This window comes from Convolutriloba macropyga, chromosome 15 (genome assembly GCF_964194025.1).
Source record: "Convolutriloba macropyga chromosome 15, txConMacr16.3, whole genome shotgun sequence".
Taxonomy (NCBI): Eukaryota; Metazoa; Xenacoelomorpha; order Acoela; family Convolutidae; genus Convolutriloba; species Convolutriloba macropyga.
This window is the reverse complement of record NC_134482.1, coordinates 6,651,950-6,676,499: the sequence shown is the minus strand read 5'-3', so window position 1 is coordinate 6,676,499 and position 24,550 is coordinate 6,651,950. Positions and strand designations below refer to the sequence as shown.

Below are 24,550 nucleotides of genomic sequence, written 5' to 3'. Positions count from 1 at the left end.
ACTATATAATCTCTTGTCGTTTGTTTTCGTGAACGATTATCTCGTATATTGTAGTTTCGGAGTTTTCTTAGGTAGTTTAGACAAACTTCAAAGTGGAGGGGAGGTACGTTAATTGATGTTATGTCTGGACTGTCTAGACTAAACGAGACGGATTTTGACTGTGTTACAGTCGGTTTTTTAAGATGATATCGTATTAAGGAGTTGTCGGAAAAGATTATTTTTTATTTTTTCTTGAACGAAGAGTTCTTTGGGATAATATGGTGCAATATTACTTCGGGGTCGGGTTATTTTTTTACCTGAAAAATCACTGTAGCCACTGTGGGGGTATCAAATATTTTTCTATGATTCTAATTTTTTGCGGTTGGTTTTCTTTGAAATACCAATTTGTGGAACTTTATTTACAACAAGAACATAAGTATTAATTTCAAGCGATTGGGCCATCCCAAAACATGCGTAAATGTTTATTGAGATTGAGGTACTTGTGAACTTCGTTTTAGACTTCTGAGTGTATTTTTTCTCGATACGAAAACTAGTGTGTGAAAGTTCCTTTTTGTAATTTTTTAATCTGTGAATGGTGATGAAGACGATCAGTATGTGTGTGCTTTGGGAAAGGGTGAAACGGTGAATTTTGCGAGGACTTGAACTTTACAAAACTATCTGAAGTAGAAGATATGTTAAACGTTATTAGTTTCTTTGGTTTTATGTCAAAAACGAGTTTGTATTGTGAAAGATGCATATGTGTGAATAAAATGCATACGGGAATGCAACTTCTTGTGACCATGTGTCATATTGTGAGTTTAAAACTGTGCGTAAAAATGTGTTCAATTGTCTATTACTGGTTTCTAATAAACCATTTGACCATGGTGCGTAAGGTGTACGTGGTTTAAATTGTATATCATTTATGCGGCGAAAATGTGTAAACTCGCCGTTAATATTTTCATTTCCATTATCAGTTACTGAAATTTCAGGTTTTCCAAATTTAACTATCCGATGGCCAATTAATACGATTAGTGCATTGGCTGCATCATTCTTTGGAGAAGGATGGAAGACAATGAAATGTGTGAATGCATCCACTATGACATATACGTAGGATTTTCCATCTGAAGACGGAGATATTAGGCTTTTTGTGTCCATAGAAAAGCAGAGATAGAAGAATGGTGAACCTACTAAAAATGGTTGTTGGGGGTACTTAAGAAGATTTGGCATGGGCTTTGCCCGTTTGACAACTTAAACAATCTTGTGTAAGAATTTCTATCCATGTTTTAAAGTTAGGAAAATAAAATTTTTCTGTTATTTTGGCATAGCTTTCTGTTATTTTTCTACGGCCAGGATGAACTGAAAGATCGTGTGAATGTGCAATATGAAATACCGTTAAAAGAAGAAAAAAAGATGAGCATATTTTTGTTGATTGTTCTTCTCGGATATCATATAGAAGGTGATTAGTTTTATTTTTTCTTAGTTCCTGGAAGCGTCTGTAAAAGTGTAACAGTCCCTTGTTTGCTCGGATTGTAAACGAGGGGAGGGAAGGGCGATTTTTGTATCTCTTCCAAAGAAGAAGTTGTCGCCATGAAAGGATCGTGTTCTGTTTCATTTTAAAGCGTATCAGTTATTTTTGTTTGTTCGTCAGATATTATTATGAATTTCGGGTGACTTAGGTATGAGATCATCCGTTGCTGGAAGTGAAAATTTGATACTGTTTTTTAGTTCTGCTCATTTGCATTTTGAGTATCAGTTGTAAATGGTTCTGTTTTATTTGTGTTCAGTTTTACATCTGTATGTTGTACAATAGGATATGTTTCTAGCTGTGGTTGACTGTGTTTCAACTGTTGAGTTTTGTAGTTATGCAAATGTTCTACAGCCTGTGCGTTTGTTTTGTACTCGTGGTTTTTGATTGGGAGATAGAGATTGTCTTCTAGTTGTATTTTAAAGTAGTTATTTTCAATTTATAAGTATATTGGAAAGTGTGGTGATTCTATTGCAGTGTCTGTAATTACTGTTACTGTGTTAATATACTTTTTGATACAGCATAGTGGCCCTGTATAGGTAGTGTTTGTTGATTATGCGTCATGGTGAATTTTAATGAACTGGGGTTTTTTCTGTTCGTAGGCGATGTTAATCTTGTGTCGTCGGTGTAAGTGAACGACTTAATAGATCTGGAAGTAAGAGGTTTTTCTCATCTGTGCAAACCATATGTAGTTTCGGAAATTTCATTAGAATAAGTTGAAACCTATTTACTCGGTGGTTTGGCTTGTTCTTTTGTGTGAATAGAAAAAATAGGTACATGGTCAGTGTATTGAAAAATAGGGTGTGGATAAGAAACTCACATCCAGAAAGTGGGTAAATTATTGCGGAATATCCGCGGAGAATGGTAGAAAGTCTAAGTTTCGTGGTGTAGAATATTCGAGAGTCTGCGGAAGCTTGTTCCATTTTTCCAAATAGGTCTTTTTAGAAAAGTGCAGCTCCAATGCCATAGTTTGAGGAATCCCATAAAATATCAAAATGGTTTGTCTGAGCTGGGAGTTGGGAGGTGTAGTGGGCCATCTGTAAGTTCCTTTTTAATTCTGTCAAATGTTTATTGTAAATCTGGAGTTCATTTAAAATCGACTGTCTCGAAGTTGAAAGTAAAAAAAGTCTTAAGATAAATTGACGATTATAAATATATTCTGAGATGAAAGTGAGAAAACCAACATAATTCTGTATTTCGTTTTTGTTTTTTTTTGTGGTTGCAGTTTTAAGAATCCGTCTGCTTTGGCTTTTAGTGGGTGTATGTGATTATTCTGTATTTGGTGCATTTGACTGATTTTAGGAAAAAAAGATTTATCTGGGGCTGCTTCGAGATTTTCATTTTTGAGAATATAGTGGAATTGATCTAATGTTTGTAACATTGTGTTTGTTGTGATATCTTGACTGAAAATATCATCAAGATATGTGATAACTTTATTTTTACAAATTAGTGGTTTAAAGATACTACTCATAAAGGATGAAAAGGCGGATGGGCCGATATAAATACCGTAAAACAAACGTTCGAAATAGTATTGTTGCCTGGCAATGACAAAATTGGCAAGGCGTTGTCAGGGTTTATCCAGTGGCATTTATTAACATGCACACTATTCATGTCAGATATATATATATAAAAAACGGGCCTTTAGTTCGTGTCAGTATTATTCGTATCCGTTGCACACGTTCATGTAACTGTAAAACAATACGAGTAGCTCGTTGCTTTTTGAATACGACTGTTGCGTTTAAAGTAAATTTAGTAAATTTAGTTCAACTTTGATCTTGCCTACGTCAAATTTAGTTGTGGCATAGCACTGTTTATGTTTTAATAAAAGTTGTTCGAAATGTTCAAATTGTGTTTGTGTCAGTTCAATGTGTTCGAAATTGAAAATTTTGAGAAAATTTTGGCTTATGTCTGTGATCATAGAGATGTCAAATTGTATGTGGAACGCTTTTTGCTGTGATTTCATCGATCATTTTGTTTTTTTTTGAAGATCAATTGACAAATCAATTGCCAGATGTGTTGGGAAAATTGTCATGGTATGATCGAGCGTTTTTTATGTATATATTGCGAGCAGTAGCACGCAATTATTACTTTTACACGATATAGAAAAGATGAATTCTTCTGTGAGAGTATTACATTCTTCCTGACAGTTAAAATGTTCACCCTGTGTATCTTGATATAGTTCTAAAAGCAATTCATTAATTTGTTGTTGTAAAAATTGTTCTTCTGAAACACTTTGTGTTTCCATGTTTTCTGTGTTAGACGTTGTAGCGCCCATTTGTTCTTGATATAAAAGATCGAAAATATCATCACGATATGAGATAACTTTGTTTTTACGAATCAGCTGTTTAAAAATACTACTCATAAAGGATGAAAAGGCGGCTGGGCCGATATAAATCCGTAAAACATACGTTTAAAATAGTGTTGTTGCCCGGCAATGACAAAATTGGCGAGGCGTTGTGAGGGTTTATCTAGTGGCATTTGGTTACATGCAGTATTCATGTCGGATACAGAGAAGACAGTGCCTTTAATTCCTGTCAGTATTATTTGTATCGGTTCAATGGGCCAGCAACATTTAGCTTCACCAATCATTGTGTTTAATTGACGAGCGTCCAAGACATTTTTGAATGATTCTCCTTTCTTGAGTATGATTACAGGGCTAAAAAATGTACTTCCCGTAGTAAGAGAATCCGTGTTTACAGGCGCTATAATATCAAAATGTGTCAAAATGTCGAGTACGTGTAGTACGGTTGCACGCGTTCATGTATTTGTAAAAGAAGACGAGTAGCGCGTTGCCTTTTGAATACGACTGTTGCCCTTAAAGGGTTTAGTTCAACTTTGATCTTGCCTATGTCAAATTTAGATGTGGCATAGGGGTGTTCATATTTTAATAAAAGTTGTGCGAGGTGTTCAAATTCTGTTTGTGTCAGTTTAGTGCATTCGAAATTGAACGTTTTGAGAAAGTTTTTGTCTATTTCTGTGAACATAGAGATGTCAAATGGTATGTTGAACGTTTTTTGCTGTGATTTGTAATCTGTAGAAATGATGTGTTCTTCTGTGAGAGTATTAACTTCTTCCTGACAGTTAAACTTTTCATCTTGTGTATCTTGATTTAGTTCTAAAAGCAATTCATTAACTTGTTGTTCTAAAAATTGTTCTTCTGAAACATTTTGTGTTTCCCTATTTTGTGTGTTAGACGTTGTAGCGTCCATATGTTCTGGATCCAAAATTGAATTATTATAGTTTCCTAAATTTCGAAGGAGAATGTGTGAGAAGAGTCGTCATGAACGATTAGCATCCCTATTATAATTGGGTGATTGTGATCAAAAATTGTTAGAATATTGATTGTTAATGTTGTAACTGGTTCTTTTTTGAGAATTTGTCGGTCTTTGGTATGGTGGATCCGTCTGCTTGGTAGTTTGAAATCATCATTCCCATAATAAGGTTTGGAATGTGAAAATCATTACTTATTAGGACTTCTGTGTCGAGAATTCCGTGTATTATCCTACTGTTGCTTCTAGAGTGTTAAGGGAAGTGTAGTGGCTTATCAGTCATATTATATGATGTGACTTGTTATTTGAGAGATTTTGGTATCTTTTCATTGCTTGGTTAATGGTTTGTTTTAGAAAAAAAAGGTTTCTCAAGTAGTTTTGTGTACCGTTTATCAGGACCAGTAGAAATACTATGTCCTGATCTTTAGCAATTCTGCGAAATTTAAGAAAAAGTGGTTTTCCTTTAGAGCTTGGATCATTTCAGTACTTGTGCCGTACTACATTGGTTCGATATGCAATATCTTGTTCCATTGTGTGTACATCGTCTAGTGTGAGGTTATTGATACCCAAAGATATATTATATATAGACATGGAAAGCGTATAAATTCTGTTCATTTTATGTCTATCTATGTGTGTGTTCTAGTGATGTATGCAGGATGAATTTTGTCAACTAACTGAGAAAATGGAAGCTGTGGTTCCAGTGCGGTTGATTTGTGACTTGAGAGCTATTCAACCTAATTGTGGATCAAGTGTTTTAACGCATGCGTCATTCATTTGTACATTCCTCATATCTGGAGCATTATTAACATATGCTTTTTGAGCCATTTGTTTCTTGTGTTTGCGATTGTTTCTTGTGTTTGCTGAAACAATATTTTTTGATTTTAAAGGTAGATGTAGATACCATTGTTGTGCTGGGCCAATTAAAGCTGTTTTTATCATGGCAATTCTTTTAAAACTCCACGCATGATGATACGTTGAATCAGTTTGTTCAGGTCCTGCTGTCATGACCATATTTGCTGTGATAGCTTTTAAAAAATCTTCTGTGGTGTATGTGGGGTCAGTGCCATCAAACGGTCTTAAGGATTGTTGCATGGGCACCAAACCTCCTAAGTAAGGGTACATTGTTTATGTAATCCTTCTAATTACAAGTGAAGGTGTTTGATTGGACGCTGCTTGCAAATAATACAAGATAGGCGCGTTTGTTATTTTTTTATTGCTTTGTGAAATATATTGTCTAAAAAAGCTTATTAATTGTTGTGTAGTTAATTGAAAATTCTGATTATTTGTTGAAGGTGGTTGAGTAGATGTGTTTAAAAAAAAAGGTTCAGTATTAAATTTTACTAAATATTGTTGTTGTAATCGTCGTAAAGGTGTATTGACATTAGGTAATAATGGAAAGGTTTAATGGGTCTGAATTTTGTGTCAATTCAGTAGAAGTCGCATCTTGTCTGTTCTTGTGATTTTCAGACAAAATTATATTGTTAGTGGTGTTCGTTAGTGTCTCGTCATTATAATTATTATTATTATTATTATTGTTTTTTTTATTGTTCTGTTCAAAATCAATTAGTGAAAGAGTATTTACAGTATGTAATGAAAAAATTATTCCATCGACCAATAGTGTAGAATTAAAAGTTTCTGTGGTTTCCTTGAAATTTAAATTCATTGGTTGGGAGTGAATTATTGTATCCAAATTTTCCATGGGTGATGATTGTATTGATGTATTTGTATTTTCTGGAAACTTTGTGCAAGTAAAAGATTGGTTCTCGGCATTATGATTCTTATTTTCAATATTATTTTTTTTAAACAATTTTTAATTTCTGAATAATTTTCGATGGTATTTCTGTAAAATTTACAAAATTTTAAGGAAACCAATTTGCATCTTAGATGTAATGGAGTGTTTCTGGTAAATTATCTATTAATTTTGGGCACGTATCTGCTAGAAGTTTTTGTAGCTGAAAAAAAGTGTCGTACTAAGCTTTTCAAAATCTATGTATTTACCATGATAGAAGGGTAAGAGAGTCTAATATCTTTTCCCTACCCCTGAAAAATCTGCATCTGTGGCAGAACTTGTATAGGTTTTTATAAGATGAGTAAAACCTTCAATTTTTAGCGATTTTGTGTACGCATTCTTTCCGTGACTGTAAAGCGGCGGTACTTAGCGTTGATGCTAAGCGTTTTAGAAAATCGAAGGATGATTTTCTAAATGAACCAGCTTTATCAGAGGGTTGTAGTTCTCTCCAGACTCCGCCAAGGAATTGAATTAGTGTATCAGATAGTCGAATAAACAATGTGTCATAAATAAGTGTAGTTAGAGAATCACAAATAAAGAGAGCAGAGTGAGTTGAGCTCCGTAAATTTCAATTACATATGAAAAAAAGGTGTCCGTAAGACTTGTGATGTTTTTTCTGGTAATGAGTGAAGAGGCTGTTGTTCTACAGCAAAATAATGGTGTTTGAGCTATTTTGTAACATTTAACAGTAGATTTTTTTTCGTGGTGTTTGTAGTGTGTAAACTTAAATAGTAAAATTTCACTCATAAGTTGTTTGTTCTGTTCTGCTAGAACAACTAGTTGTAGTTCTTCGAAATTTGAATCCGAATTTGATGAAGTTTAACCATTGTGACGACTCATTTTGATAGTACCAGTGTTATTTTGTTGTTTTAGTTAGTTATTTTGTGGAATTGTGTTTTTCCTTTTTCTAAATTTAAAGTGTAAAAAGAATATAAAATTATTTAAACTATTTCTAAGTTTTCTTCTCAGGGGAGAACAGTGTGTTTTGTTTGAGTTCTTTTTGCAGTTAGACTTCGTTAACTCACTGGTCGCACCAGTTAAGGCAGACCCGTTGTGGGCTCCTTTTGTAGCGTTAAAAAGAGCTAGGGCTACTTCTTTCTGCGAGCGAAGTAGGCTCATCTATATCTTTCAGAATAACCGACGCTATAAAACACTGAAGGTTTACTTCAATTATGACGATGTATTAAAGAGTTAACACCGGAGTCATAGTTATACACATCGCGCGACTACTCTAATAGACTGTCTACACTAAGTGGTGTTAGCGCTATATAAAAGAGAATAGTGTCTTCTCAGTCTCTGATTGGCTGGTGGAGTGCATCCTGTATTGCTACAGTCCAGATTGATCTGAATGAAATCAATTGATGCATCTTCTGTTTAGTTTGGAAATAAAAGCGATAGTTTTAGTGCCTAGAGCCTAGTGGGGAAACTCGAAGAAAATGACAGAGAATTTTTTCATTCAAGCAAAATTAATAAACATTTGACTTGAAATGGGGAAAATTGGTTTTGAAGTTGTTCTTATCTTGAATAACCGCCATTCTGTCCAACTTGAACAGAGCTGAGTAACTAAATTCAATTATGAATGACCTTTTCCCGGGATGGGAAAATACTGGAAAAATGTAAGATAAGCGGTGAAAAGTTGTTTTTTTCAACGCAAATTTTGTACACAATTTTGCGGTGAAATGCGGTGAATGCGGTGAAATAACGTAAGTTCACAACCAGATTAAGCGGTGAACTTACAAAAACTCACCACATTTCACCGCTTACTACAAGCTACCGTCCTTGCACGGATTTTAACCTCTCACCTCCTGCCTTTCAGCCACTTTTTCTTCCATTGCGCATCTTCTCGCTAAAATCTAGCTTATTGATTGAATTTAATTCAAATTCACTGTAATTTTTGTAAAACATACGCGCTGAATTTTTGTAAGATTGGTGATTTTTGTAAACGGTGAAATTACAAGTTTGGGCGGTGAAATGTGGTGATTTTTGTAAGTTCACCGCTTCCTCTAGTGGTGAAATCACATAAATTTACCGCTTAATAAAGTTTCAAAAAGATGTATGATTGTTTTTGGGTAAATTTTCTGTTCGTCTTTTATTAAATGTATCTTAACTTCGCTGAACAAAAGGCAATTCGAAGCGTTTTATAAGCGGTGATTCTATGTTTTTTCACCACTAAGTTGTGAGCTCTCACACACTTTTAACACTTTTTTAGCAGTGAGTCTATGTAATTTGATCGCTAAGTTTAGCGATGAATGTATTCAATTGCACCGCATTCTCTCCTGTTCTCACACAATTTCAACGCTTTTTTTTCTAGGCGGTGAATTAATGTAAGTTCACCACTAGGTTAAGCGGTGAATTTATGTAATTCCATCGCATGCGCCTCTTTTTTCAAAACGGTGAATTGATGTAATTTCACTTCTGTATTGAGCTGTGAAATTATATAATTTCACCGCTACCAGGCGTTAAAGGTTTTTTCACCGCATTCACCCCTGGTTTATGTAATTTCACAGCATTCGCCTCTTATTTTCAAAGCGGTGAATTGATGTAATTTCACCGCTACCAGGCGATAAAGGTTTTTTTCACCGCATTCACCCCTGATTTATGTAATTTTACCGCATTCACCGCTTATCTTACAAAATTTTCCGCATTCACCGCTTAATTTACATAATTTTGGGTTGAATGACGGTGACACCTCGACCCGGGTTTTCGAGGCAACCTTTCTCGATAAAAAATTTGTTAGCATTAAATATATAACTCCAAATCAGATGAACTGTTTTTAACTTTAACATACTTGCATGAGTCTGACGATAAAACGTCGATCAAAACGGGTTTAATTCCTGGAATATTTATCAATTTTGTCTCCAAAATTTTGGCTTTGCTTCTGGAATATTTCATGTTGCGTGAGAGAATATAAGCGAACTGATATTTCACATCACTGATAGAATTTCTACAAACGGTACACGTGTGAACTAAAGCCATAGATTCGTCCATGTATAGAATGACAAAATTGGGAGGGTCTGAAGTTTCTTCTTGTGACGACGTTTTGTTTAGACTGTTGGCGTATAGCTGGCAGAAAAGGCTTCGCAGTCCAGTGCACCCGTCCCAATAGAAATCTAACACTTGCATAAATGTCCCTGGTAAAAAAATGAAAAATTAGAGTCCCGTACTAATGTCATATTTTTCTTGCTTGACAGTGACCCAAGTTGCTGCCCCCGTTCAAAAGGACTTAGGAAAATATAGCCACCCCGACTCTTATTGCTTTATATAACATTTATCGTTTCTATCTCACACTTAATTTTTCTGAGCATAGCTGTGAAATAAACAAACATAACGGTGTCAAACAAAGTTTTCATTTGACATAACGTTATAGTCATAATTTGTCTTGATTATTGAATTTCTCGAATATATGGATTGATGGGCGAGTGGGTGGATACTAGAAGTATGTGGTTAGTACCTGGAAAAGATTTTGACTCAAATCCAGCTCGTCGGTATTTTCGCTCCAGATGTTTCTCTGCTCTTCTGTGTGGGTACCGCCCGCCTGCTATAATTTGAGGCTGTGTATATCTGTATAACTTCAAATTTTCTGTTGGGCATTCAATGGTGGTAGAGTATCGATAGCAAGAAGTCATTTTCATGACAATTAGACCATCTGTTAAACAGAAAAGAGACACATTAGCTGCCTTAGGGTCACGGCAAAGTTCATCGCTATTATAACTCGACACTTTCCTGTTACAAAATTGATTTTTCAAAATTTCTATTTTTAATGAAAACAAATTAAACCATAATAACTCGCGTGGTCGCAAATAAATAAAAATGCACCCGTGATCGAAAATGTATACTTTGTTACGGTCATAAAGTATGAGCCTCGAAAATATAAGTGCGGTTATTCCTTTTAAGACATTGGAAACGATTTTCCCGAAGCTTTGTGTAAAAAGAAGTCTGTTATTAATCTGTGTGCTGCAAAATATTTTCACATACTTGCTTTCTGCAGCATACAAAATATCATTTAATGCATTGGATAGGCTATCAGAATAGCTTTTTGATGTTTTCAAACAATACTCTGCATTATAACAGCTTGTAATTTTTTTTTCATGAGCAGTTTTGGAAAACAAAAGATAAATAGGTAACGATGGGAGTTTTCATAAGTCTCAAAATTTCTGAAAATCTTCCAAATATTTAAAAATTAATTTAATATTTGTCTCTCTGTTTACAAAAATGAAAAATTGTTGGATTTACCATGATCATGCATAACCGTTCTTAAAAATTAATGATGGGTTGCCATACATGCTTTCGAAATCAGCTCTTCCTGTCTTTATTTTCCAATTCACAAAGAATTTTAAAAATTGATCAGATTCAAAGGAGTTATATATTTTTTTCAGGAGGTATTTTTCTATTTGACCCACACACACAACGAAGCTCACATGAGCGCTCTCTGGAAGGCCCTCTGTTTTCAAGAAAAGTTGAAGCTAATATGTGGAGGTCGTGACACAAAAAGAAAACTATAAGAAAAAAGTTATCTGGTTGGCAGATGTATTTTAAACCCTATTTATTAATAAAACGACTAGTAACAAAAAAAGGTTGTTTTGAAAACAAAAGAAATTTCAAAAGTTAATCATCAGAACAAAACCGAAATACATCCCGTTTATTGAATTACCTTTAATATTATTAATGTATGTACAATCAAGTTCAATCAATTTAAAAGGCATCAATAAGTAAAATAGAAAGTTCGAAGTATCGGAAAGATGAGTTTAGGCTCCTGGTTTTAAAGAGTTTTTTCCTTTAAAACCAATTGATTTCTCTTGTTGCTGGAGCCATTTCGAGCGCCGGGAAGGGCTTCTGCTGGCTCTGCTTGCCTTTACTCTTTTTCTTGGTGTTCTCGGCTAGCCTAGTAGAAGTTAATTAGTTCGCCGTTTTTCTATGCGTGATAAGATAATAATCAATAATTTTTTATTTAAAGTAAAAAAGTCGTTTATTAAAATTAATTATTCAAGAAGTAATGAATATTGAGAGTGAGAAGATTAGATAAAAAAATAAATAAACAAATAAAAGAAAAGAAAATAAAAATAAGGCTGCGCTCACGTTGGGGATTGAATTACTGCGCGTCATTTGATCAAAGAATTAGAGGGCTGCGCTTGTCGTAAAAAATGTGATTTTCAAGAAGGAAAGCGTTAAGACGCGTTAAAATAAATTGAGGGAAATTAAGAAAAAGTGCAGTTGCAACATTTAGTAACTTGTCTTCAAAGACAAAATTAAAGTGTTTTGAAGAAAGAAGTAAAATAGAGAAGGAATAATAAGAAGCAGTTAAAAGTGCTATGCTAACCTCAAACTTAAAACCACTGAACCAAACCGAACATAGCACTGTATTATGTCGTTAGTTGTACAACCGTAACTTAATTTTGATAAAGATATCAGTGGAGTGAATGTGAAAAACATGAACGTTTTCTTGGTTTAGCATGTTGTTAACGATAAAGATTGTTTAGTAGATAACAGTTGTGTAACTTGCTGTTGTTTTGTTTTCATTTCTCACAGCTAAGCCCCAAATTTAGTAGGTGAGCGGCTGGCTTAGCTGTTCGGTTAGGACGTTGTTTGTTCGGCTTTTGCCCCGAATTAACTAAACAGGCGGCTGGCAATAAGCCATTGGATGATGGCTGTTCTGGCTTTTCTACGATATAAAGCAGGAGTACGATATAAAGCAGGACAGATGGTTCAGTGTGCTTTGATAACTGTTCCCCGCACGTTGTCTCGTTTTCTGGATGAGTTGAAGTTTTGATTCAATCTTGTTTTCTTTTGCCCGTTTCAGGTGCTCATTTGCTAATCTAATCTGAAAATCTCTTACTGAAGGTAAATTGGCCTCTTCATGCAGTTTTTTTGACACTGTACCAGCGGGGTTCCCTCTTACAAATTCTTAATGCTTGGGTCAGTTGTATGTTTTTGATAATTGAATTATATTGGTCAATACAGCAGGCATTCGCATAGAGAAATAGAGGTCGAACCCACGATTTATACAAGGTCAGCAAGCACTCTTCATTAATGTTGATCGGACTGAACCGCCATAGTTGGTAGATTCTTTTGTTTTTTCTTGCCACCAAACTTTTGCAGTGTTCGTTCCACTTTAGATGTGGGGTGAGTTTTACGCCAAGAAATTTGATTGAATTAGCGCCTTCAATTCGTGTGCCATTGATAAGAAGGTCTAAATTGGAAACTCTCTTTGTTGCATTTTTAAAAAGCATAAAATTTGTTTTGCCTTATTTTTATTCTTATTTAGAGGAATAAGAAGGTCTAAACTGGAAACTTTCTTTGACACATTTCTAAAAAGCATGAAATTTGTTTTGCTTTAATTTTATTCTTATTTTCAGTTTTTTGCACCATTTGATCAATTTTTCTAGTGATTACAGAACTTTTTCTTGAATTAATCTACAAGAGCGTGAGCTGTAGTAAAGGGCAAAATCATCACTAAAATGAGAAAATTGTGCAGGTATTTCAGGAATGCCGCTGACATAAACCAGGAAGAGCATTGGTGCAATGACGCTGGCCTGAGGTACTCCAGCTAGTATTGAGAATGTGCTACTTTTTGAGTTATTAGTTTTCACGAAGAAGCTTCTCTGAGAGAGAAAAGAGTTAACCCATTTTATCAGAGGTTTATGCACACCAATTTGCAGCAGTTTGTTTTGAAGTCCTAGTCTCCACACTGCATCAAACGCTTTTTAAATATCTAGGCAGTCAAATCTAACCATTGCGGACGATTGAAATGCTTCTGTTACGTGCTGAAAAATTTTGAACAAATTATCAGTTGTGCAACGGATCCTTCTATATGCACTTTGCCTTTCACTGAAGACATCATTGTTTTCACAGTGCGCTAGAACAATAAACTTTACTGCTGTTTCACAAACTTTTGCAATGCAATTGGTTATTCTGATTGGTCGATAGTTTTCTGCAGCTTTTTTGTTTTTGTTCATTTTTGGTAACATTTTGACCTGTGAATCTTTCCATGTAGTTGGAACATAAGAACTGTTTATTGAGCTAGTTATCAGCGGACAAATATATGCTTTGAGGCATTTAAGTAACCTTTTCAGGATGTTATTGCTGATTTTATCTGGTCCTGGACTTGATCTTCTTGTTCAAATCAAATCTGATCTGAGTTACTATATTCAAGGTAGTAATGGTTGAGCTGTGGTCACTACCAAAGTCATCGGAAACTAAAAATGTGTCAAAAAATTTGAAGACTAATTTATCAACGAAATATAGATCAAGCATATTTCGACATTCTCCTTGATATGATTGATATGTGTGACAACCGTTATTTAAAAGCTTAAATTTCCAGATTCAACGGTTTGAATTATTTTATCACCTTTCTCAGTATTATATGTGCAATTCAGCTCCTGATGTGGAGCGTTGAAATGTCCACAGATAAAAACGTTATTCGTATCAGTTTCAAAAGTTTCTGATGGGTTCAAATCGCGACCTGGTGAGTTGTAGAGAGCTATAACCCAGAGATGACCTAGAACAGGTACTTCAAAGCATGCTTTTATTATTTCGAAAACTTTTCCTCGATCGTTTCTATCAAACTTCTCTGGTTTAACTTCTATTATTGTCGTTCCTTCCCCTCTTCGCTAAAATTGTTGAGCCATGTGACTTACTTGCTCTCGTTTCTGTAACTACGAAATAACAATCGGTTAGATTTTCATTTTGCCTGCTCTTGACTTCATTCAAGCACACAATATTAAAATGTTTTTCCTTCAGGCATAGGAGGAGTTCCAATATTTTTTTTTGGATAAGCCTCGGCTGTTCCATTGCATAAGTTTTCTTTTATTCATGTTGGCTGAATTGATGGCTGTTTGTTGAAATTTTTTGCATTGGAAAATTCGTGAAAATGTTGTTAGCTTCTTTGATGCTGTCATGAACTTTTTGACCTCTTTTATCACCAAAAATTCTGCTTGCACTAATACTGACATAATTGATTGATCACTGTAAGACATTGTATTGATGGTTGAATGGATTTTGCTGAGTACTTCAGCATCTAAAACACTTATGTTCATCGCTGAGACAGTTGCGTTTGGTTGTAACATTTCGATTTGTCTCTTTGCAACTGCTGAGTACTTGATATCTTGTTTTCTCTGTGTCGCTTCAACAACTGCGTTTTGATAGGAGGAGCATCCTTTGTACACAGATGCGTGCGATCCACCACAATTTGTACACTTGGCTTTTTCTTTTGGTTCGGCGCATTGTTTTACTGTGCTCTGGCCTGAGCATCGCAGGCAACACTGCTGGTTTTTACACTCAATGGCGGAGTGTCCATATTTCTGACACTTAAAGCATTGTTTAACATCTGGCGGCTCTTTGCTTTGTTCACATCTATTGACCAGACAACCGATCTTTACACCGTGCTTTTGTGCTGCTAAGACGTGATTTGTTGAATCTGTTATTACTCTGATAAGCGTTGTAGGTTTGCTACTTGCTCGGCTTATAATCCTCGACACTTTTACTACATTCACTCCGTTATTGCTCAAGAGTTCCTCTTTTATTTCATTTTCTTGAATGCTGCGCTACACATTGACTACAACAAAACTTGGTTTGGACTTGGCTTTTGGCAGTGTATTTCATGTGTTTACGGCGTTTGGAAATAATTGTTGAAGGTTTGTACTTGACATGAGACTATCTCTGAAGGCTTTGTTCTCCGGTTGGATAAAGAAATCGAGTGTGTTCGGCAATTCTCTAATTCGTTGTATTTTCAGTAGTGGGAATTTTGTCTTCATAGCTCAGGCAAATTGCACTTGAGTTGGTCTCGGATTGATTGTTATAACTATTGGTCTAACTGGCTTTGACTTCGAATTCCTCTCGTTTTGGTTTCGAAAACGCTTACGTTTGCTTTGAACTTGAAAAAAATCTTGTTCATCCTGTGAAGTATCATCAGCGGTTGCTCTTGCTTCTGATAGGAGAGCGCTCAGTTTGCTTATTTTTGCCAGGGCCCCACTGCGGACTATTGCTTAGCAGAACGACGAGGATATGGATTTGAAACAACTTTTAAAGCGTAAAGACTAAGTGAACATCCCTTTTATTGAATTACATTGCAGTAACGAAAACAGTAAGTTTTCGATAGACTATCAAACTCAAAAACGTAAATTCGATAACCATCAAGAAATGCAGAGAAAAACGAAAGTTTACCTGACAGGCAATTTAACGGTATGTCTTTTTATTCTAAGCGAAAATATCATTGACCAGGTTGAACTGTCAAGGAAAAAACTGAAATATTATATTATAAAGCAATATAGAGAATACGTAATAATGAATCATTAGACCACAGCAGTCAACCAACAATTTGAAACAGTCACATCCGCCTAGACAACACACAAAATGGACAATTTGAAGATTCTTCTTAGCAGTGAACCAATTTTATTGAAATTTTGCATCAACAGCAACAGAGTTGCTTGCCAAAACAGATTTAGAAAAAAAAATGTGATGACGAGAAAACCAATTGAAGAAAAAAGTTTCTTCGGATTCAATTTCATTGGCAACCAAAAAAGACAACACATGCTTTAGTAATAAACAGTTCTGGAGTAATAACGACAATGTTGTACAATTTTCAGCAGCAGAGTTTGGAGAAATATCAGTGGAACTGAGAATTGACCCATTAGACTAAAAGATGTTTCTCAACAAAAAAAGAGAAGGAAGTTTGCAGGAAAGTGACTTATCAAGGAGCTAAAAATTCAAAGAGTTCGTGTTTGACTCAGAGAAATGAGTGAGTGCTGTTGCGTCGAAAGTGTTAATTTGAAACCATCTATTCGAAATTGTTAATTCAATCAACTCTTCCACCAAAAAATATCTAGAAAACCAAAGTTTATACTTTTTAGAAACTAACCATGTTGCCCGAAATAGAACATTTTGGAAGAGTGTTTCACGGCACTTTTATAAGTCTTAGAAAAAAAATGTAATAAGATCTTGTTGTGCTTTTGTACGAAGCATAATCCGGGCCGTAATAACTAAGCATTTTAAGTTCAAATCAAGCTCGAAAAAATGAAATAATAAGAACGTACCAAACTCAATAAAGAGTCAAAATTAAGAATTTACAAAACTACCCAAGCATTTGTAAAAAAACCTCGAACCAAGTTAATTATTAATTTTTTTGAAGTTTTTGCTTGTTTTTCTTGAGTTGTAAAAGTGCAAAAAGTTTATGCTGGTAACCTGCGAAAATGTGTTGAAAAAATTACATTGACATTTTTATCTATTTAGTCAAAATAGTTATTGTAATATACAATAATCTAGAACTCTTTTAGGAAAAATGTTATGGACTTATAAGGTGAAGTATTAAGTTCTGTAGGTTTATTTCGTGGAGCTTTGGAAATTGTATCCACAGATAGAAAACGATTTAAAAGAATGGGAATGAGATGAGTGCTTTCTTTAAAATCGTTTTTCAGCAGGACAGTTTCGAGCGATCGGCATTTACCTTTTATAGGGTACGACGTCTTTAAAATCTCGGTACAGTCTTATAGGGCGCAGTACTATTTTTTGTAAGTTTTCTAAAGCAACGGTAGACAAAATTTTGATAACTTAATGAGTTAAGTCTTAATAAGTTATCAAAGTTTTGTCTACTGTTGCATTAGAAAACTTACAAAACACAATATTGCGCTGCATAGGATCATATCGAGTTTTCTACGATGAACTAAATAGGGCAGCTTCGGTGAACAAAATAAATTTGTCTTCCGTCGGAAATAATTTTGAGATCATTTTTTTATACGTATTTTTCAATGGACGTTTTGCCTTATCCCGGGTCAAGGTTTTTGGGTAATTTTTTGTAAGAAATGCAGTGATTGCAGTGAATGCGGTGAAAAAAAAACAATTCATCGCTTTTCACCGCATTCCTTACAAAAGTTCTCCACCAAATTCACCGCATTTCTTACAAAAATTCACCGCATAGACTATTATGTTAAATTAATGTAAGAAATGCGGTGAATGCGGTGAAAAAAATAAATCACGCTATTCCACCCCAGGCCTAGAAGTTAACGCTAAAAACGCTAAATTATGTAAGATTGGCGCTGTATGCATTGAACATATGTAAAGTCTACACCTGATTGCCAATCCTACATAACTTTGCGTTGAATTTAGCGTAAATCTAACATTATTTTGCTTTGAATTTGGCGTAGATCTAACGTAATTTTTAAATGAAATTAGATTAGAACTTACATGAATTTTGAAGCTCTTGAATAATTGAAAAAATTGAGTAAAAGTTGCTCAACAATGAAAAAGTATTGCTGATGGAAATTGTCTGCAGTGAGCTGTCTGATGATGTCTGGTTTGACAAAAAAAAATCAGCTGAAGCACTGATTCAGATAACACAAAATCAGCCGTGAATTGATGGAAGACACGGTGATTTTTGGTTAGAAATGCGGTGAAGTACGGTGAAAAAAAATTTCACCGCGTATCTCTTACATTTTTTTTGCGGTAAATGCAGTGAATCGTGGTCAATTTTTTCCAACGCGTTTTGGTAGCGGCGATTATTTTTTCACCGCTTATTACGACGAATTTTTTTTTCACCGCTAGATGCGGTGAAAAAAAATAATTCACCGCATCAAGCGGTGAAAAGAAAATTTACCGCGATACATCGCATTCACCGCAAAAAGATGTAAGAAATACGCGGTGAAAATTCTTTTTTTTTCACGGCATTTCACCGCATTTCTTACGAAAATTTACCGCCAAACCTCGACCCGGGATAAGATAGAACTGTTACAAAAAATTTTTTGCTGCTATTGTGAAAAATCTGACAGTTGTATTATAAGAATTTAAGAACCGAGATTAGTAAGTGTTTGAGAGATGGAGACCTAATTTTGTGAATGATATGATCGCTCACAAAAGAGAATTCAAGATCACTACATTTAATTTAAATCCAGTGCTTTTGATTTTTTATGCGTTCCATGATCAGAGGCAGTGGTATTCCCAGGGTACAATTTCTTACCAGTTCGATTGGGGGACATTTTGAAGTGAGCCACTTTGCAAGGGGGAGGTGAATTGTAAAATAACGGGAATCGAGGACAGTTGACTTCTCTCACAGGCCAGTTGGAAGTTCTTCTTACTACAAACCAGCGTCCCTCTAAGTCCTGAACAGAACTGTTTCCTGTAACAATTATGATCTATCCTTGCGTGAATGTGGATACCCGCCCGGACTGATGTCAAATTTATTTTCAACGCTGAATCACCCGGGCCGAGGAGTCAACGCTAAAAAACGCAAAATTATGTAAGATTGGCGTTGAATGCGTTGAATTTATGTAAGATCTACGCTCAAGCGTAGATCTTACATAAATTCAACGCATTCAACGCCAATCTTACATAAATTTGCGTTGAATTTTGGAGTAGATCTTACATATTTAGCGTTGAATTTTAGCGTAGATCTTACATAATTAGCGTTGAATTTAGCGTAGATCTTACATAAATTTAACGCATTCAACGCCAATCTTACATATTTTGCGTTGAAATTTGGCGTAGATCTTACATATTTACCGTTGAATTTTAGCGTAGATCTTACATATTTAGCGTTGAATTTAGCGTAGATCTTACATAAATTCAACGCATTCAACGCCAATCTTACATAATTTTCCGTTGAATTTTGGCGTAGATCTTACATATTTAGCGTTGAATTTTAGCGTAGATCTTACGTATTTAGCGTTGAATTTAGCGTAGATCTTACATAAATTCAACGCATTCAACGCCAATCTTACATATTTTGCATTAAAGTTTGGCGTAGATCTTACATATTTAACGCTGAATTTTAGCGTAGATCTTACATATTTAGCGTTGAATTTAGCGTAGATCTTACATAAATTCAACGCATTCAACGCCAATCTTACATAATTTCGCGTTGAATTTTGGCGTAGATCTTACATATTTAGCGTTGAATTTTAGCGTAGATCTTACATATTCAGCGTTGAATTTAGCGTAGATCTTACATAAATTCAACGCATTCAACGCATTCAACTCCAATCTTACATATTTGCGTTCAATTTTGGCGTAGATCTTACATATTTAGCGTTGAATTGTAGCGTAGATCTTAAATATTTAGCGTTGAATTTAACGTAGATCTTACATAAATTCAACGCTTTCAACACCAATCTTACATATTTTGCGTAGAATTTTGGCTTAGATCTTACAAATTTAAGGTTGAATTTTTTGAATTCCAATTCAGACCACTTTATGATTTCAAAAGTTTTTCAAGTTTTCTTTCAAAATGTCAATTTTTTCACTGTTTCGACCCCTATGCTTCACAGGTGAGAAAAGCGAAGTCAGCAAAAAACCACTTTTTAGTGCTCTTTTATAGTGCAAAATCCAATTGACACCGTTTTACGGTTTCAAATTTTTCAAGTTCAATTTTTTTTCAAAAAGTTAATTTTTTAACTGTTTCAACCCTATACTGCACAGGTGAGAAAAGTCACTTTTTAGTGCTCTTTAATAGTGCAAAATCCAATTCAGACCATTTGAAGATTTCAAATTTTTCAGGTTTTTTTTTCGAAAAATTAATTTTTTTACTGTTTCGACCCCTATACTGTACAATTGAGAAAAATGAAGTCAGCAAAAAATAACCATTTGCTCTCTTACGGTGCAAAAACCATTTCAGACCATTTTATGAATTCAAATTTTTTTCAAAACTTAAATTTTTCCCAGTACTTCTCACATGATAAATGCGTTGAATACGTTGAAATTGTGTAAGATCTCGGCTAAATTCAACGAAAAATATGTAAAATCTAGGCTAAATTCAACGAAATATATGCAAGTTCTACGCTAAATTCAATGCAAAATATGTAAGGTCTACGCTAAAATCAACGCAAAATATGTAAGATCTACGCTAAATTCAACGCAAAATATGTAAGATCTACGCTTTATACGGATTTCGGCTCTTAAGGAAACCAAGGAACGGTGGCGCAAAGGTAGAAGAGGCGACAAGTAAAAAGGAGGTCAGTGGTTCGAGTCCCATACCCAGAGTTCTACGCGTTGATTTTTTGTAAGATCAACGCTAAATTCAACGCAAAAATATGTAAGGTCTACGCTAAATTCAACGCTAAATATGTAAGATCTACGCTAAATTCAACGCTAAATATGTAAGATCAGCGGCAACTAGCGTTGACAAGTTGGAAAATTCACCGCCTTTTATTACATAAATTTGCGCTGAATGCGTTGAATTTTTGTCTTTAAATTCAACGCATTCAACGCAAAATTATGTAAGAAAATTGTGGTGAATTTTCCGACTTGTCAACGCTAGTTGACGCTGATCTTACATAATTTTGGCCAAATTCCTCGGCCCGGGCATACTTACTTTTATTCTGTGTTTTTATTTATTATTCCAAGAACCATGATCATGTCAAATTACAATGATCAGAGCAAAAAATTAGGACAACTTAGTTTCTCTAAATTTGTTCTGAGCTACATGCCGAAATCATATTGTGCCACAACTGCTCAGAAAAAAATATAAGCCTGAAAAAAAATTTAATTTGATTTCATTGACGTTCTTTTCCGTTATCCTTCACTCCATTTCATAGTAAAATATTGTTTGATGATATAATATATTACGTACGCCTGAGTGGCAAATATATTATGCTCTCATTAAACGCGCTTGGGCGGGGGCGGGGGGTATCTCAATTTTTTAATGTAATATGAAATCATTGCAATGATTGGATAGCCTCACTTTGTGTGACGTCACACAGGTCATAGTTAGTGAAACAAACTTTATTCACGGTCAACAGGAAACAGTTCGGGCCTGAATATTCACGGTGGCTGGTTTCAAATGAGGACAAGTCAATTGAGATCCATAATTGGGAAAAAGACAACAAGTTCTAATCACAAGACAAGAGAAGAGCCAAATAAATGCTGCTGTTGACGATGATTGCGACATATTGTCTCAATCAATTCCATTAGATTGTTGAGGTATAATCAATCTCTCATGTTGTGTGTTGACAGATTCGCAAACTGTGTATTTGCATGGCAAAGAAAGATATTCATGCGAGCAATTACAAAATTCTTATTGTCATTCAAGGTTAAAGAAGACACATATTTGCTACAAAAACAAAATATTCAATTATTATATGAGATTTTCCGGCAATCTTGTTTTTATTGACATCAACAACTTATAATTTATTGAGAGCGCCCCTCTAATTGGGCTAAAGAACAGATAAAAAGCAAATGCAGTCTTAGTTTCTAAGCACTCTTTCCATCACTTAATTTCGATTAACTTACATATCACAATATTTGATAACTACCACCAAAAATATTTTCAATTGCAGTTTGAGAAATACTTCATCTTACTGAACAAAAAAGTTTCAGCTTTGACAGCTGGAAATTTATGCTATTATTCAGCAAAGCTATTTGCTGAAACCTTTTTCAAAACTTGAAAATCCTCGTTTTTTGAAAAATTTACGTTATGTTTCCCAAAAATTTGAATATTTGCGTTATTTTCAAAAATCTGCGTCGCAAGATATTTAAGTCTTTCTCACAAATTCGAAGATTAGCTTCGTTTCAGAAAAGGCGACTAATAATTAGCCGGAACAGATGGAATAACAGTTTTGTGTGTTTTTGGGAATTATGCTTGTTAAGACTCGAAGAGGAGTATTCTACCGATTTTTAACTAAAGTCATGAAGTGAAATTTGACTTTGTTTTCGAACATTGACTTTTGTTTTAGAACGTTTACTTCTACTTTCGAACAGTGTACTTTAAAAGTAGCTTAATTCGTAATGTATAGTAATTAAGAACTGATGGTAATATTCATGGTTAAAAGGTCATGTCAACAATTTCTGATTAAGTTCCTCCGATCTGTCTAACACGTACCCCTACACCCAACTAGCCCCGCTCCCTCCAGTTTTTTACGGCCCCAGTTACAAATTATATGTTGTTATATAGCACGTTACTATGTAAGAAAATAGCACGTGTGCGGGGGGTGATAAAAGATTTATGCTCACTAATCCATGGGGCCGAAACAGAGGAGATCCTAAATGTCTATAGTTTTCCACCAGAATTTTATCAAATTATTTATTTCGATTCTCTGGCAAATACTAAGGCATACATTTCGATAAAATGATCACCTTTGGTAGTCGTGTATACTGATGTCTGAAAATTAATTCTCTTGATCATTGTGTCTGTAACATTAATTTTTTTTTGAAAGTCATTCTAAATGGTTTATCCTGAGACGAACCGACCACCCATTGTGCTTCTTCAGACTATTTCCAAAAATCTGGATTAATCTTTTTTATTTGTAAACACAATTATTTAACTTATGTAAAACATTTGATCCTTAACACGCCATTTGCTGTTTTTTTTTCTGATGAGAACATCTTTTTTCAAAAAAAAATTATCAATAACGCGATAGAAAATTGTCAAGACAACCAATCAAAAAAATTTTGCAAAAGAAATGTTAGCCGATTGAAAACGAACAAACTTTATAATTATTTGTTTTGCAAAGAATTTCTATGAAAAATCGTTAGTATATCTGATTGAACTGTATCTACGTAAAATTTTTTTAATAGTTGGCAAAGCCTTCTACTCAGGATGTTATAGTGAAATGGTGAGAGAGAAACAACTCCGGATAAATATGTTAAAAAAATAAAAACTGTTTAAAACCATTTCCCATTTCTCAGCCTTTTTCTTGCTGTCTCTCATAGCATTGAATGAAACTTATTAAATAACGAAAGTGTGCAGTGCCAGAAATCAAATGACAGAGGATGAGGTCCTTTGACTTTGTCATTTTAAAGCGTTAGGTGCGTATTTTGAGCTAAGTTATGTAACAAGGCAGAAAGTCACTACAAAATTGTGACTTATTTCATGAACCGCAACGTGTTCCTCGATAAAATTTGGAAGTTCTGTTAACATGAAGTAGAGTCACGTGACCTATACTTGACACTTGACACGGCTTTTAATACTGGGAACTGCTGGAGTTTATTAAGACCCGAGGAGCAGTTCGAAATGTGAAGCCCGAATTTCATAGTGACTTCTACCGAGTCAAGTAAACTTGCTTGAATTTTGAAATGGCAAGAGTTCGTAAAACTCAATTTCGGTGTATCATAGAGGAATTTTGGGCATTTTCACTTCACAAACTTCAAAATAAAAAATGCTATTTCAAGTTTGAAAAATGACGCGTTTTAACTTTACTTCCAGTTTAGACACAAAAATTGAATATCACCATAATTAAACGCTTACTGAAAACTCAGCTTTTTCGGAAAAAGAGCAGCAAGCGGAAATCAGTCATTTTGCTGATTTGAAATTTCCTTGAGTTATAACAATATAGTAATGCCCATCTAACTATAACTACAAGTACCTAACGCTTAGAGAACACTTGTGTTGATTCAAGAACGATTTCAGAATAGTCTGTATCAATTTTGAAACCCTTCTGAATCAGAGCAACGTTCAGCAGTGTTCTCCGAATTTCGGCTGATTCAAAGGAAAATTAAAAATGCGTTTCTGAATTGCTTGCGAAACAGAAGGAAAACACTAATAAGACAAAAAATTCCAATTTTGTAAACATATTTATTAGCAGTTGGAACAAAATGCCAGCATCTCTAGCCGAAAAAAAGCAATAACATCTTTGCTGATATTTTCAGGTATAGTAAAAATAAATTGCTGTCGACTCTTCGCAGCGCTCCTGGTTTTTGTTTAACTGGATTTGTGGTTTACACCCTATTGTATTGGTTGCACGAATTGTGGATCTGCTAAAAATTTAGCCAAAAACTTTTATATGAAAAAATAGTTAACTTTCCTATAAGAACGCAACTTTCTCTATAATCAGTTATATAATATGTCGTAGCGGTATAGTGAAAATGTGTTTTTCAAAAATATTTGGTTTAGCATCAACTGTATGGACCATGTGAACTGTGAATCTGTGGTGGTGGTATAGTGAAATATTGACTGTTTCTGGGATGTTTGGTTTAAGACCAACCTAGGGGGTTTGTGAAATGTGCATCTGCAATGGATTTCGTTAGAGTTTTAACAAAAGTGTTTATTTAACAAAAAAGTTTTCATTCCAG

The 24,550-nt window shown here is 34.6% G+C and overlaps 1 protein-coding gene across 3 annotated transcripts in view; it reads right to left on the bottom strand.

Annotated features, from left to right (window-relative positions):
• LOC142354335 (uncharacterized) overlaps nucleotides 1-21,489 on the bottom strand; it is a 35,814-nt gene extending 14,325 nt beyond the window's left edge. Inside the window, exons 1-4 of one of the 3 annotated variants that reach the window (XM_075406609.1) lie at nucleotides 21,297-21,489; nucleotides 18,507-18,648; nucleotides 10,014-10,208; nucleotides 9,480-9,693 (exon numbers count right to left, since the gene is read on the bottom strand). In XM_075406609.1, coding sequence (XP_075262724.1) covers nucleotides 9,480-9,693; nucleotides 10,014-10,208; nucleotides 18,507-18,648; nucleotides 21,297-21,431 — 686 coding nt within the window. In that variant the 5' untranslated portion in view covers nucleotides 21,432-21,489. Of the gene's footprint in view, nucleotides 1-9,287; nucleotides 9,694-10,013; nucleotides 10,209-18,506; nucleotides 18,649-21,224 lie in introns of those variants that run through there. The other 2 variants (XM_075406607.1, XM_075406608.1) reach the window with 2 other exon arrangements.
• Nucleotides 21,490-24,550: the final 3,061 nt, after the last annotated feature.